A 15,313-nucleotide genomic window follows, 5' to 3' on the forward strand; every position below is an offset into this window, starting at 1 on the left:
TGCAGGGACTGGGCATGCAGCCCAGCTCTTGCCTGTGCCAATCTCATGCTGTGCCCAGGGAATGGGACAGTGAGGCAGGAAAGCACTGCCACTGCTGGGGGCTCTGGGGCTGTACCTCTCCTCCCCTGTGCTCCCATCTCCCTGTGCACACAGGTGGGATTCTGTGCCCAGCCCCAGCCTGGCAGCGCCCTGGGGGCTCCTGGGGCTGTACCCCCAAACTGGGAGCTCCTGTGGCCACCACTGTGCTCACTTTTGATTGCCTTCCTCTACTCCCCAGCTTTGCCAGAGTGATTGTCATGCTTTCCCTGAAGTCCTGGGCACAATGAGCCTGTGGCCAGCGGGAAGGTGCAGGTGCCCGTGGCCATTTCAGCCAGGCTTTCTGTAGCCACCAGGCTACTGTTCCAGCAGGCATCTCTGGGGATTCTGAATTCCAATGCACATTTCAATGCACTGAAACCATTCCCCCCACTGGTCCCTCTGTCCTCCCCTACCTCTGCTGTGCACCTGCCACCTGGCTCTGGAAGAGCCTTCTCAAAATGATTCAGGTTCAAACCGTGGGTCAACCCTCCACCCAGTCACTGCCAGGCTGCCTTGCTCTCTTGCAGGGTGCTGTACAGCATCACTGGGGAGAACTTCTCTCCCAGCTCCTTCTACCTCTCTGGCACCCTTGTCCTTGTGGTGGAGGACAGCAGCCTCTCATTTTCCACCCTTGTGTGCAGTTTTCCATCCCAGCTCCAAAAACCATATTCTCTTGGTCTCCTATTCAAGGCTGTGCTTGGGAAGCAAGGGAACAGCAAGGGAAACCCAGGTAGTTTAAAGGTTTTTTTCCCCTGTTTTAAGCTGGAGGTTACTCTTTAGAAGAACTCCTTGGGTTCATTCTCAAGCCACATACCTTAGTTAAGAAAACTCTGAGGAAAGCCAAGCAGGCTGGTCCAAGTCACTGCTGGCACCTCCAATGCTTGACAAGTGCTGGGGGGACACGTAGCACCCTCTTGCCACCAGCCCCTGGACTGGGAAGATAGCAGGGTGGGTTCTGTGCGTGCTGGAGGTGTTTGGGAAGCCTTGGCACTGCCAGCGCTGCACCAGCTGCTTTTGGACTCTGTGCCAATCTGTGATCCTTATGTCCAGCTGGAGCCCAGCCACAACACTAATTCCTCATCCCAGGTCCTTGCAGCCCCCAGTTGGAGCCCAGCGTGGGGCCTGAGGGCAAACAGCCATCAGTACAGGGGCTCAGGGTGACAGCCATCCTCTGCTCTGGTGGGTGTGATTCTTCCAGACTGGGCCAACACGTGCCCTCCACTCCATGGCATCCCTGATCTTACATACTGCAGATCTCACATCCTTTCCTATCTGATCAAAAGGAAAACAAATAGATGAGGGAAAAAAAGGACTTGGGGAAAGTAAACAAAGATAAAAGAGGAATGAGAATTGTCTTGGCATTAAGCTCTCTTGATGAGAATTGTAGTAGACAAGTCTTCCTTGAAATGTTTTTCCCTGTAAGAGCTGCCTTTTATTTTGTGTTTATAAAATGTTAAGGGAGGGGGATCTCAGAAATTCCTTTTTAATACTTTTTAAAGGTTTTTAACTCTCCCTGGTGCTATTTTTTTAGGGTAAGGATTTCTAATGTTGAACGTGTTGCGGGTTTTTATACAATCTTTTAAAAATGAGAGAAATGTATCATTTTTAACACATTTCACAGTTTTTGTATCCTGGAGTGTGGAAACTCGCAACTCTGCCTTGTCCACATGATTTCACTGGTTTCCATGTGGGGAAAAAAAATGTCGACAGTTTACCATTTATCATGTCTGATTAAAAACGAGTATTTCTGTATGGCTGGACAGTCTTATTGGGTAAATAAAGAGGGTTCACAGTGGGACGATGGGCACAGCCAGGGACCTGAGCTGCCCCTCTCCTGCTGCCGCTGAGGCGACACCAGTGACACCAAGGTGGCCGGTGCTGGTGTGCCAGGAGAGCTGGAGCCGTGTTGGGTTGTGTCGCTGGGTTTGGGGTCGGTTTGTGCTGCTGGGTTTGGTGCCGAGAGTTGGGGCCGGGCAGTGCCGGGGGTCCCGGGCCGGGCAGTGCCGGGGGTCCCGGGGCGGGGCTGTGCCGGGGTCCCGGGCCGGCGCAGTACGGAGGTCCCGGAGCGGGGCAGTGCCGGGGGTCCCGGGCCGGGGCTGTGCCGTGGTCCCGGAGCGGGGCAGTGCCGTGGTCCCGGAGCGGGGCAGTGCCGGGGTGCAGGGTGCCGCCGTCCCGGTGCTCGCGGCCGCAGCGGCTCCGTCGCACCCTCAGGCCCGAGCCCTGCGCGACCCTCGAGCACGCGGGACCCCCGGTGTGGGCGGGGCCAACGGCTCGGCCAATGGCGAACGAGCCCTCGGGCGGAGTGGGCGTGACATCTCCATAGCAACACAGGAGCTCGCCCCGCCCCCTAACAACCGTTCTCCGCCCCGTGCCGGCGCGCGGCGCTCCCCGCGCGGGCCGTGACGTGCGCGTGACGCAGGCGCGCAGCGAGCGCGTGACGCGGTCCCGGTCAGGGCGGGCGGGGCCGGTTTGAACGCGGGGCCGACGGGGCGAGCGCGGCGCAGGTACCGGGCCGGGGCCGCGGCGGGGCCGCCGGGCGGCAGCGGGGAGAGCCCCGGGCTCGGGGAGCGGCCGGGCGGGGCGCCGCCGCCCTGAGGGCGCTGGCGCGAGGCCTGCAGGGCCGGGCCGCGCCCCTCGGCGGGCGGAGGTGCGGCGGGGACCGGGGATGGCGGGGCGGAGGGACCGGCGGGGGGTGGTGAGGAGCAGGAGCGGGGAGAGCGCGGGCCGTGCCCCGCCCGCAGCGCGGGCGGCCCTGCCCGGCGGCAGCTGCACCGGCGGCTCCGCTTTGTGCCGGCGGGGCTGGGCGGGGACCGGCCGCTCGGTATTGATCCCCGGGGAGATACCGTGGCCGCGGAGGAAGTGCTTCGGCCGTTCCCGGTAGCGCGGGGGAGAGGGATGAGTAACTTGCCGCAGCCGTGGTTCCTTTCAGCCGTTCCCACGTGAGCGCCTCGGTGCTCATTTTTCCTCCGAAATCCCGGAGCCGAGCCCTTGGCAGGGGTGGTGCCGGAGGGTCCTCCCAGCTGTTGGCAGCCCGCGGTTGCGCCGCGATTCACCCGCTGATGGCTCGGGAAGGCTCCAAAGGAAGCGGCTCCACCGCAGCCCGGCGTCTGTGGCGCTCACACCTCTGGTTCTGTCTTTCAGAAAATGGCAGTGAATGTGTATTCTACTTCAGTGACCAGCGATAACTTGAGCCGACATGACATGCTGGCGTGGATCAATGAATCTCTGCAGCTGACGCTGACCAAGATTGAACAGCTGTGCTCAGGTAAGGGGGTTCACCCCGAGGGCACTTCCACGTGGGATGTGCACTCTGGCTCTGTAGAGGTGCGGCTGCACCCTCTGTGCTGCCCTGCTGCCGCTGTGCTCCTGGCTCAGTTCCTGGTGTGAACAGATTCGTGGTCAGTGTTATGATCCAGTTATGGTTGGAGTGTTATTGAAGTGGTTGTTAATAATGTCAGTGTAATGAAAGGGCACGTTCTCATGACTCACTACAGCATAGATGCTATAAGCAATGGATGTTAATGTGAAGAAGAGACTCTTGAGGAAGAGGGTGTTTTCCCATGAGGAATTAAGTGTTTAATCTTCATGGATAGAGTAAGTCTTACAAGTGTAACTAGCAAAAACAACTTATTTGTTCTGGAAGAGTACTGGAGTGTGAGGAGGACAGAGCAGTGACTCATGGGGTCATGTGCACCTTTAAAAATCCTTGGTCCTGGAGCACATCAGTCTGTGTCAGCCCAGCTTACCTGGGCTTGAACTAACTTCAGCACAGCTGAATCTCACATCTAGTAGTAGGCAGGAAAGGGGAAGTGTCTGTGGTACAAAAATGGAGTCAAGTGTCATCGTAGGGAGGAGTGTGTGGGAGGAGGAGGCTTGTAAGAACAAATAAAAGATAATAGTCTGTGGAATAAGAGCTGAAAAAAAAAACCCAAGGCTAAGAATGCAGCTTGGGTACAAGATAATTTGGATAACTACAACAGGCAGTCAGTGAAAAGTGGAAGTTTGGCTCATGCAGTGACTTTAAGATGAGGTGTTGCTCATGGAAGGAGAGGTATGGAAATTAGAGGTGGAATAAAAGCAGGAATTAATTAAGAGTGAGTTTTTGGACTGTCAATACAGGCTGTGGCTGAGTCCATGGAAGAAACAATCCCAAAGATTACAGAGAAGCAAGGGACTCACAACAGGCATTTGTAGTGGCTTTTGTCTAGTGAGATCATGGATAAGAACTGTAAGGGTGAGGGAACTAAAGACCTAAGACACAGGAGGAAGGGAAGTGATAAGCACTGTCTGCTTTCAGATAGGCAGGTTAAGCCCTGTGGTGTGCAGGGTTGATTTGCATGGGATTGGTGTGAGGCTTGAATGCTGTGAGAGCTCTGTGTTGAAGTGAGGATAATTAGTGCTGGCTCTGCAGAATTCCAGCTCACCTCTTTTTGGGAAAAGACTGAGAGCTGTTGATGTGGTATGTCCTGAGTAATGTCCCTTTTCTGCATCTGCAATAATGCTTCGTGCCTTGGCAGGGATGAAGTGGCTTTTGCTGTCGTAGTCCTGTGGAAGCTGGAGTTCCCAAGCTTGTTTTGCTGTCTTTGGCAAGGGCAGCAGTGACAGCAGCAGTTTGAGCTTGCATAAATGCACAAGAGCTGCCCTTTGACTTACGCTGTGATCCCTCCGTTTTCATCACGCTTATCGCTCCAACTGCCAACAGTGAGCAAACCCCTGGTTTCTGGCAAGTGCTCTGTGTTTGAGTTGGGATTGGAGCTGTGCAGCAAGTGAACTGGGATTGGAGCTGTGCAGCAAGTGAACTGAGACACAATGGAGAGCAAACAGCAAGAGCTGGTTTGTTGTTTTTATTTTTAATTTGGACCAGTGAATGACATCAGTCTTCTGGTAGCAGGTGGGAGTGCCTCCAAAGTATCTTGATAAGAGAGTGAACACTTGTAGGATGTGGTTGAGATGAACAGAGTAGTTGAGGGCAGTGCTGTTCTATATTCCTTCTTGGCCTTCAGATAGCTCCCAACAGCTTTTTGTGTAGCTGTTGGATGGCTTTGGTTAGGGTTTCCTTTACTCCTTGATTCATTGGTGTTGGTGTGGGAATAATGCTCTGAATGTTGTGCTTGTGCTTTTAATGGTTGTGCATCATCACTGCAGAGTGAGGATCTTGTTTAAAACTACTTTTTTTTTATTTTTACTGTGTATATTCTGCAAATATGGAGGTGGTTGTCCACTCTTTGTGGCTGGACTGAATCTCTCTTTTCCTCTTATTTCAGCTAGTGCTGAATTGGAGGACATGAAGGATTTAAATTAATAGGAAGAAACACTTATCTTATTTTGGTTCTTTAATTAAGGCCTACTTTAAATATAATTCAGCTTCATTAGTCTCTTATCTTGGGGAGCACCTTGAATTGTGTATAGGTTCTGTTTGTAGGAGGTAAATGTATTACGATTTCAATAATGGTTAAGTACCATTTTTAGAATAATGCTTTTTCTGATTTAGTTCTATTAGTGTTGTTAAGAGAAGATTGCATGCCTGTTAGACACATGTAACATCTCAGATCTGTACTATACTGATATCCATGAAGAAAGGAAAGTCAAGTTATTCATTAGATTTTTTCCCCTCTTGGAATTCTAGAGGCAAGCTTGTTCTTATTCATAAGAGTTCAAGTCATGAGCCCAAAAGTTTGGTTCTCCAGCTCCTTTAATCTTATTTATGGCTATGCTGCACCAAAAAGGAGACTGAAGGTTCCTGTTTTCTTGCCTTTGTTGCCTTTAAAGGGCTTGTGTGACTGAGGAGTGAGTCAGGTCAGTTTGCTGACCTGACTGGAAAGAAACTCACAAAGGTTAGTGAGCTGAGCTGACTTAATTCATCCCAGGATTTGTGTTCTTTTCCTTTTGGCAGGTGCTGCATACTGTCAGTTCATGGACATGCTCTTCCCAGGTTCTGTAGCACTCAAGAAAGTGAAGTTTCAAGCAAAATTGGAACATGAGTACATTCAAAACTTCAAGGTTCTACAAGCAGGTTTTAAACGAATGGGTGTTGACAAAGTAAGCTGGGCTATAAATGACTCTCTGCTTTTAATGTTAATGTAGATGGGATGAACTTTCAGATTTAAAACTGAATAAATCTGGGAACAGGGCTTGATTTTGGTTTGTCAATCTCAAAACCTTTTGTTTTGGCTTGCCTTGGGGGCCTCACATCAGTTAGGACATATTTTCCTTTGCTCCAGGCAAGGTCAGGTTTCCAGTTCTTAGTGATGTGATTAATGTTACCCTTTTAATGCTGGGAAACTTCTGTGGCACAAAATAATACTAGAACTTCTATGGGATAAGGTTTGCCTGAGCTTCCTCTTTGGACCATCTTTGTAGGAGGTATGTTCCCATAACCTACTGCAGTGATAGTCCTAAGGCTTCCAAATTCCTCTTTACAAGTGTATAGAATTACATAATTGTTAAGGTTGGAAAATCTGTCTGAGACCCTCAAATCCAACAGTTCTCCCAGCATTGCCACGGCCACCACTAAACCATGTCCCCAAGTGCCACATCTACATGGCTTTTAAATGCCTGCAGATATTAAAATCCATGATTTTTAGTAGTGCAAATGAAATTGTGAGAAAGCTTGTTCAGATGGAATGACAGTTCTGCTGATGGAGGGGGAATTTATTCAGGTAATAGTTACAGACAGTGTTTGGTAGGATGCAGAACGTCCAGGGTTGAAACTTTTTCCTTCTTTAAGATGTCTCATTCCATGGCTGGCAACTCCAACACAGAGTCAGTCTTTTCTTGGGGACAGTGTCTTGTGCAGTCTGTCCACACAACCCATCTGGACAACCAGCCTGGATTCCAAATGCCATATGAAAAAAAAAATTCTCTACAAACAAAACTTCAGTATTTTCTGCATTTTTAATAGTCTTTAGTTATACACTTCATCCCAGAGAAGCTGGAGTCTGATATGACAGTGATTCTTAGCTCTTGTAGCAGTTCTGGAGTTGGTCAGTTCAGATCCATCAGAGCCAGCTTCATGTGGATGGGAAGAAGTTTTGTCTGTAAACTTGGTCTAGCAGAAACTTTGCTGCAGAATTATTTAAAATTATTTGGACCCTCAAAGGCAAAGGATGATTGTTTTTTCATTGAAATAATTACAGAAATCCCGTTATTTGATATGGTTGTGGTCAAGGGGGATTTTCCCTAGACTGGACAAGAATTAAATTTGCATATCTTTTGAGTGCATTAACTTTAAAACTTTATATAAAAACACAGAGAGGTTCTTTACCCTTAATGAGTCTATTTTTTTCCTTTTTTACCCTCTTCAGATAATTCCTGTGGACAAACTAGTGAAAGGAAAATTTCAGGACAACTTTGAATTTGTTCAGTGGTTCAAAAAATTTTTTGATGCAAACTATGATGGGAAGGAGTATGATCCTGTTGCTGCTCGACAAGGCCAAGACACAATAGCACCAAACCTTGTTACTCCAGTTGTGAACAAAACCAGGAAATCTCTCGGTACTGGCAGTGCAGGTAGAGAAAATAGTTAAAAGATTATCTAGATTATGAAAAACTCTGGGGAAATGAAGACTGGGTTGCAATTTAAAATAAGTGTATGGGATTCTAGTGTTTTGCATCTTGTTTCAGAGATGCCAGGCTCAAAGACTGAGGCTGCTGTAGTAGCCAGGTGTCTTGAGGCTACAGAAGGAAGAGTCTTCTATAAAAGAGAGAAGGGCAAGGATTGGTGCCAAGTGTGCCAAAAAGAAAGGGCATGTTGCATGGAGTTAAGGAAGGAACATATCTTCAATCTCTTTCATGCCTAAGCGTGTTTGGAGGGGGGATAGTACCTTTATGGGAGGGAGAATTGGAATTAATTGGTGAATTGATCTTGCAGCCCCGCAGAGGCCCATCGTTGCACAGAGGACCCCAGCAGGTCCCAGAGCTGGGCCTGGGATGGGCAAAAAGGGTGGAGGAGACGATGAATCGGCAGGATTGATCGAGCAGGTGTGTAAGGACAGCCCTGTGACTGACCTCTGCTTGATAGAGTTATGTGCAGGTTGGTTTTTCCAATACCAGGGAATGTCTGGGTCAGGCAGATAGAAGAAAATGATCTGAATCAGCTCATTTAAAATCACTTAATTGGAGCTCTTTGTTGTAATGGTCTTGCTCTCCTGATGGAAGCAAAACCCCTCCTGTAGCACGTGAGTGGCCAGACATTTCACCCCAGTGTGGGCTGTGTCACACATAGCAGGGTTTGTAAGTATTCTCACAGCTGTGTTGCAGCTCTCCCAGCATTCCAACGGAGCTATGAGCAGCTGCTCCCTCTCTGAAATCCGGAGTGAGTGCAACACAACTGAACCTGCTCTCAGCAGGAGAGTTGTTGTGAAAGAATGTGTTAGCAGAGAGGACTGAAGGCAGTCAGTGCTTTACCTATTTCATGGAATCAGCCTTTAGTCTTTCCAAGTGGGTTTGTGTGTATTGGACTGGATGTTGTGGCAGTGTTACTAAAATTTGACAAATGGTCCTTTTCCTCTCACAGTCCCCCCTCCCCCATATCTTGGTTACTGCTGAAGTGCTTTGCATATCAACACCCTTCTGAAAACTTTTGGGACACCCCTTTTGCATAGATCCTACTGAATTCTATCTCTGGTGGATATAATTATTATTGATGCCCTTTGGCAGATCAACGCATTGAAACTTACTGTTGAAGATCTGGAGAAGGAGAGAGACTTCTACTTTGGCAAATTGAGGAACATTGAGTTGATCTGCCAGGAGAATGAAGGGGAGAATGATCCAGTGTTGCAGAGGATTGTGGAAATTCTTTATGCCACAGATGTAAGTAATCTGTTATAGACTGATAGACTGGGTTGCACAGTTCTTCCTGCCCTTGTAATTGGAAGCTGGTTTGCTTTCCCTGCCTCCCTCCAGTTCTACTTTTTTTTTTCACTGTGAGGTTTATGGCCTAGCTTTTTCCTGTAATAAAGCATCAGATAATTTAATTCTAGTCAGACAGCAAACAAGGTAGACCTTTCATGAGTAGTGTGTAACAAATAGATCAAAGATGAGGAAAATACTTCTGGTAATACATCTTGACACTGTAAACAGTGACTTTAGGGTGTCTTACCTGAAGTAAGAGGAAAAAAAAAAAAGTACCTAGAGAGTAGCCAGGAACTGGTTTGACATCAGATTTTCATTAAAGCACTTGTTTTCTTCCCCTTCAGGAAGGCTTTGTGATACCTGACGAAGGAGCACCGCAGGAGGAACAAGAAGAGTATTAACAGACCACATACTGTACCAGCAGAGCAGCAACATCAGAATTCTTTGCCCCAGATCATGTGCTTAACTGTAAAATACTCCACTTTATTCTTAGAGGACTCACTGGTTTCTTTTCATAAGCAAAAAGTACCTCTTCTTAAAGTGCACTTTGCAGAAGTTTCACTTTTACAGTGGGTTTGAGTTAGGAGCTCTTTCTCACGCTGTAGCAGAGCAGTATTCACATCGAGGTGGTATATTTAGGGAGCAAGAGGCTGAATATTTGGAACTTGTTGCAGAATGGTTTGCTGGTAAAACACTGGTTTGTGGGAAGACTCTTTTTGTATCTAAGGCGGTGTGCAGTAGAGAAATTAAAGACTGACTCACAGAAAGATTGAGTTAATGTGAAATTGCAGAACAGAAATTATAATAAATGCCTTAAGAGTATTTAAAATATGCTTCCATATGCCAAATTGAAGTAATGTGATGGGAGATTTTATGTGCTTCATATTGGGGTAGACGTTTGTTTAACTCCATTCACTGCTGTCCGAGAGGCCTTGCGCGGCAGTCTCACTGTGTCAGCAAGTGCTCAAAAGGGGCTATTAAAACAAAACTCCATTCCTATGTAAAGCTGCTTACTAAGTGATTAGTTCTCGATGAAATGGGCCTTAACGTTGCCTGTCACAAGATTAGAGGGAGTATGAACAGCTGAGACACATAAATTACCTTGAAGAGTGCTGAAGCCTTTCTCTGTGGCATTGTGGCTTTGCCAAAACGTACTGTGTTTTCTGTAAGAAAAGCAAAACAAAGCAAAGGGCACACAGTCTTACTGCCTAAAATGTCCTTCAGAAGTGATTTTTCTTCCTGGCTCTTGTTTTTATTTGTTCTGTTTATTTTCATTTCTGTTGGAATCCCTTCTGTTCTCTCACTTTTCCCTTTCCCTTTCCCATCCCAAGGAATGCTGAACACGCCCAATAGTTGTAACAGGACTTGCACTGTGCAACTGGCTTTGAGTGAAAGTGAATTGAGCACATGAAGATGATATTTTTCTGTCTGCTTTCTTTTTTTTTTTTCCCCTTTGAACCAGGGCATATTAGTAATAACACTTGCCAGTTCAGTAGTCTTCTGGGGTAAAAACTAAAAGATGCTGGCTAACAGAGCTAATGTTATTGCAGAAAATACAGTACTGAGACTAACTTAAATATTAATATTTAAAATACTTTCCTTAACTGTCCTTTTTTTCTATCATGCCCCTCATTATTGTTGTGTTTGGCAAGATCCTGCAAGACTTCTGACCCCCTTTTCACTACTGAGATTGATCAGTCCTGTTGTGCTTGTATTCATTTGTTTCTGGTGGTAGCTTGTCCTAAAATGTGTGTAGGAGAGCATTTTATGGTAATTGTGTAGTGCATGAATCTTTGTGAAGTTCAGAGAAAAACCCAAATTCAGTGAATGCCAAAAATGCAAGTATCTAGCCATTGTTTAAAATTGCAGTGGTGCTATTTCTCTTGTGGCCTTTTAGACTTTTGTTGCCCTAAAACTCCATTTTACTGAGAAACCATATTTGACTTGGATTTTTCTTGACAGGGTTTTTCTATTTTAAGCAGTTTCTAAATAAAGTTCTGTATTTCAAGAGTGTCATGTCTGCTGGAGTCTCTCATGCTTTCAGATACGATTAGGCAGAGCTGAAGCCCGTGATAGTTTCATGATGAAGCTTGCAGGACCTGGAATTTCAGCTTCCATTCCCCAGCCCCAGGCATTGCTAACCTCAGTAGCAGCAGTATTGGAACTTTGTTTGGAGTGTGCTGGCACAAATAGTTGTTTTATTTTTTTTTCCTTTGTGTTTTCCCTCCCACAAGTCAATGGGATGTGAGTGTGGTGTTGACTTCCTCCTCCTCCTTTTGGTGTGGGAATAGGGATGTGTTACAGGAATGCTGTCACATGACTTTACGTGTGTTTAATGTGTTTTGAATCTGCTAAAACACTGGTGTTATGAGTTACAGACAAATGAGATGTTAATTGTTTCTGTCACCAGGCTCTGCGAGCAGACTGGCTGTAAACTGAGTTGATTTGTTTGACTTCAATTGTGTTTCTTAGATGAGCTTAAATGTTCCTGTCACAGCTGTGTGCACAGACCAGCATCTGCAGAGAAGTGCTCATGGAATGGGAAGTGATCCCTGCAGGGCTGCTCCTGTGCTGGGGAGCACCTTCCCTGCCCCTGAGGGCTCTGTGGGTGCCTTACTGAGGAGAACAGGCACTGCTGGCACTGCCTGCTGGTGTGGCACAGCTGGGGCTGGACACAGACCCGGGGTTTGATGCACATAAAATCTTCTTTCCCATTACTTCCTTGCTTTGAAGTCGGAAGCATATTTTTTTTCGACTCTAAATATTCCATTATTCCAGCAACTCAAAGCAAAAGGTGGCAGCAGGATGTGGCTGAAGGTGAAGATGACTTTTGGGAGGTCAGAAGTTATGCACTGGGACCTGGTTGCTTCAAGTCTCTTTCCAAGAGGATTGCATGTGTGGAACTGGGAAGCAACAGGTCATCAGATGGGTTGATGTTGGTCAAAGCAGGTAAATGGCCTTTCCTGCTGAGAGAAGGCTGAGTCAGGATTGCTGCTGGTGTGCCTTGGGAGGCCCATGGATGTGCTTTATAAAGCTGAATTGCAGTGGCAGTCTGGTCAGCCACACACTGCTCAGATTTCCAGGTGCTTACATCACTCCTTTGCTACCAAGATGAGTCGTAAATAGAATGGGGACAAACTCATGTAGCCAATTTGTGGCTCCATTATAACATCTTGGCATAATCTGGTTTTTAATGTCCTTTTTGAGAAACAAATTACGATAGGCTCAACTCAAACCCATAGATTTAACATCGCTACTCTGTTACCCTGGTACAGTATATGCTGTTAAATGCTCACCTGCTGGAATGATTCTGAGAGCATCCAACCTTTCCTAGTATCTTAGTTCTATCAGTTCTTTGAAAAACAAACAGAATGGAAGAAGCAAAAGCTCATGTCTCCTTTCTGTACCAACATGTCTTACTTGCAGGTGGACTCGTGGATGTTTTTTTTTAACTTTTATTATTCATTTTTTAAAAAATTCCTGGTTTGCAATGACAATTCTTACTGTAACTGGTAAAAAGCCTTCAAATAAAGGCCAGAAACTTTCTTGTTGTCATATCATATCACAGTTTAATGTGGCTGCTTCAGCACTCAGTCATCTCGTAGGCTGTCTGGTGGAATGTCCTTTCACAGGAATAGGCTCAGGGGTGGGAGTTGAGGGCATCTTGTCAAGGATAAGGCTGGAATCTGCTGCTCACAAGGGAAAAGTATTTTTTGCAAGATGGAGTGTGAACTCGAAGGGCTGTACCATAGATTTCAGGGCACTCTGATGGTGCACACTCTGTGCCTCTAATCTCGTATCAGCACAAGGAAAAGGGGATAATAATGTGGGCTGTTATTGCAGGTTACTGGCAGAGGAGAGAGAATTTGTGTCAGGACAGCTGAGGAATTACTGATCTTCTAATGTGGAGAAAGTGAGGTGAGATGGAGCCATTGCCAATCCGTAATAACTGCTTTTGGTTGATGGCAGTGTGGAATGGCAGTGGGTGGGGAGGGAGGGCAGCTCTGCTCTGGTGATGCTCTGAATGCAGGCAGCAAACCCAAAGCATCATCTCAGGATGAGACCTGAGTGGCCTCGTGAGTGAGATCTCTTGGGGTCAGAGGTGTCTGGGCCTCTTGGTTCCTCACAGAAATTCCATTTGGAGAGTTAACAGGCCTGCAGTGAGTGGAAGGAGAAGTGTTATATGTGTGACCAGAGAATGTGGTGGGTTCGTTTGGGAGGAGAAATTCGAGAAGGTTGCGGAAGAGGATAAATGGATGAGAACAAAATGGTGCCATGGAGTGGTACAGGGACAACTGTAAAGGTGTCTGGTGTGGGAAAACAGCCCCAGGGGAAGGAAGGAACTGCAATGTTGTGTGGCTGGAGAGGAGGGATGGGTGCACAAGCCCTGGGCAGGACAGAGTGGTCGTGCTGTGCTGCAGGAAGGGAGCTGGGTTTGATCTGGGCAAAGCCCAGCCAAAGAAAGGCAAAACAAATGGGGTTTCTCTTTTGAGTAACACCTGTTAAGCTGATGAATCAGGCTCTCTGGAAAAAAATGGTCTTTTTGAGGCTGTGCAGATGTAAACTGTCAATAAGACAATCTTTATTTTCCATTTAATCTTTTCCTTTTAATAGAGAAAGAACAAAGTTAAACTAAACCAAAACTTCTAAAGCCGAAAAGGAAGTTTTCAGAAGGCAACCCCGGCTTTGAGGAGGCAAAGGCCACTCTCTGTAAAAATGATTCTTCTCTTTTTCAACACAGCTGGCTGGCTTTGTAACTGTGGCCTTTAAAGAATACATCTTTAACTTTGATATATATTATTATAGGTATAAATATTTATTTAAACAATATATAAATATTGAAACAGTATAAGAACATACAATAATATTAAATATTATATATAGCTATGTAATATACACTTCTATTATTTATATATAAATATATATGTATTTAGATATAAAAAATTCTTTTGTCTGACCTGTCAGAGCTGTAGGGCACGGGAACTGGAGCAATTTTTGTTTTCAAGTCCAACAGATGTTTTGCAGACATTTTCCTCTTGAAAATATTTCATAAAATGGTTGCCTGTCAATCTTCTCTGACTCTGATTTTGTCCCCAGGGTATGCATAAGGATGAATGGACATTCAGGAGGCATTAAATCTCAGGGGACAGCATGGATATAAATCTTAACATGTCCAAAGCTCTGCAGGTTGATATTTATGGAGTGATGAGCAGATGAGATTAAAATGAGGGATGGTGGAGGTGGGTCTGTTTCCAAGACCTGAATATAAACCTGTGTTTAATCTTGGCTTTTCTCTCAAGGAAGGGAATTCTGGGAGAGTGGGGAGGAAATTTCAGGAGAGGTTTGTGGCAGTGGCTGTCAGGAGGGGGGGAAGCCCCACAGCAGAGGTGGGGCAGCCACCCTGGAGCCTCCCCGTGTGAGCTGTGGATGCACAGGGAGGTGGGAACAGACGGAATGTGGGGCTGCAAGGGTGAGTAGCACCACAGCAAGTGACAGCCATCTCCCTCTGGCACTGCTGCACCGTGGGACACAGAGCTGCTGGTAACTGCTTTCCCTGTGTTTCAGGTGAGGCTGATCTGTGTAAAGCATCTTCAGCTGGCAGGAGCTCCAAGGGTTACCTGCGGTGGTAAAGCTTTGCAGGCAGGGGCCTTTCCTCAGAGAGAGGGTCAGAAAGAGTGACCTTGGAAAAATCACTGAATTGTTTGGGTTGAAAAAACCCTCCAGGATTATTGAGTCCCATTGTTCCCCCTGCACTGCCAAGGCCACCATGTCCCCAGGTGCTTTTAAGTTCCTCCAAGGATGGGGACTCCACCGCTGCCCTGGGGCCACCTGCATCGGTCCCTGGCCACCCTGTCAGGGAAGAAATTTCCCCTGATATCCAACCTAAGCTTCCCCTGGCACAATTAGAAGCCATTTTCAGTACATTTACTGTACTGCCCCTGTTCCTCCCTTTCTGCAGGATATAGTGATGAGATTCCCTGTGCTGTCAAATTCCAAGTAATCCTTTCAGGAATCAGACTGGTTTTTAGTCAAGGAAACTCTCAGAGACGGGTCAATGACTGCCTTTCAGAGATACCTCTCAGGCTCAGCAAGAGGAAAATACTATTTCTGATCACTTACAGTCAAAAACAAACTGGCTAGGAAACATCTCTGGAAATACTTGAGGAAATGAATTTCCTCTCCTAATTTATTATTTGCTTCTTATGAAAAATGTTCCTTTGCTTCCTCCTTCAAACATTCAATCTTTAAAGGCAATAGCATTAAGGCTCGAGGCTTCCAGTAGTAAGGCAAGGGAACAGCTGCAACCTGTGATTCCCTTTTGACCAATTTAGGAAAGTTTTTATTAGTGAGCAGTAATCACAATGCAAGTTTAATACTTCAG

The 15,313-nt window shown here is 46.6% G+C and overlaps 1 protein-coding gene across 2 annotated transcripts; it reads left to right on the plus strand.

The window, feature by feature from the left end:
* Positions 1–2,472: 2,472 nt before the first annotated feature.
* On the plus strand, positions 2,473–10,947 carry MAPRE1 (microtubule associated protein RP/EB family member 1). 2 transcript variants are annotated; one of them, XM_084217657.1, is made up of 7 exons: positions 2,473–2,582; positions 3,220–3,343; positions 5,972–6,117; positions 7,383–7,587; positions 7,949–8,058; positions 8,737–8,889; positions 9,276–10,947. In XM_084217657.1, the coding sequence occupies exons 2-7, from the start codon at positions 3,223–3,225 to the stop codon at positions 9,330–9,332; spliced, it is 792 nt and encodes a 263-aa protein (XP_084073783.1). In that variant the 5' UTR covers positions 2,473–2,582; positions 3,220–3,222; the 3' UTR covers positions 9,333–10,947. The 2 variants fall into 2 exon arrangements, with proteins under 2 accessions (XP_084073783.1, XP_084073784.1); XM_084217658.1 differs by having other exon boundaries at positions 7,383–7,572.
* Positions 10,948–15,313: the final 4,366 nt, after the last annotated feature.

Source organism: Fringilla coelebs (genome assembly GCF_963513975.1).
Source record: "Fringilla coelebs genome assembly, chromosome: 18".
NCBI lineage: Eukaryota > Metazoa > Chordata > Aves > Passeriformes > Fringillidae > Fringilla > Fringilla coelebs.

Excerpts from the sequence above, each read along its gene's own strand:
- MAPRE1 (XM_084217657.1), top strand. The coding sequence starts at position 3,223 with ATGGCAGTGAATGTGTATTCTACTTCAGTGACCAGCGATAACTTGAGC. Across the intron at positions 7,588-7,948 it reads TCTCGGTACTGGCAGTGCAG|CCCCGCAGAGGCCCATCGTT; the intron begins GTAGAGAAAATA and ends TTGATCTTGCAG. Across the intron at positions 8,059-8,736 it reads CGGCAGGATTGATCGAGCAG|ATCAACGCATTGAAACTTAC; the intron begins GTGTGTAAGGAC and ends GCCCTTTGGCAG.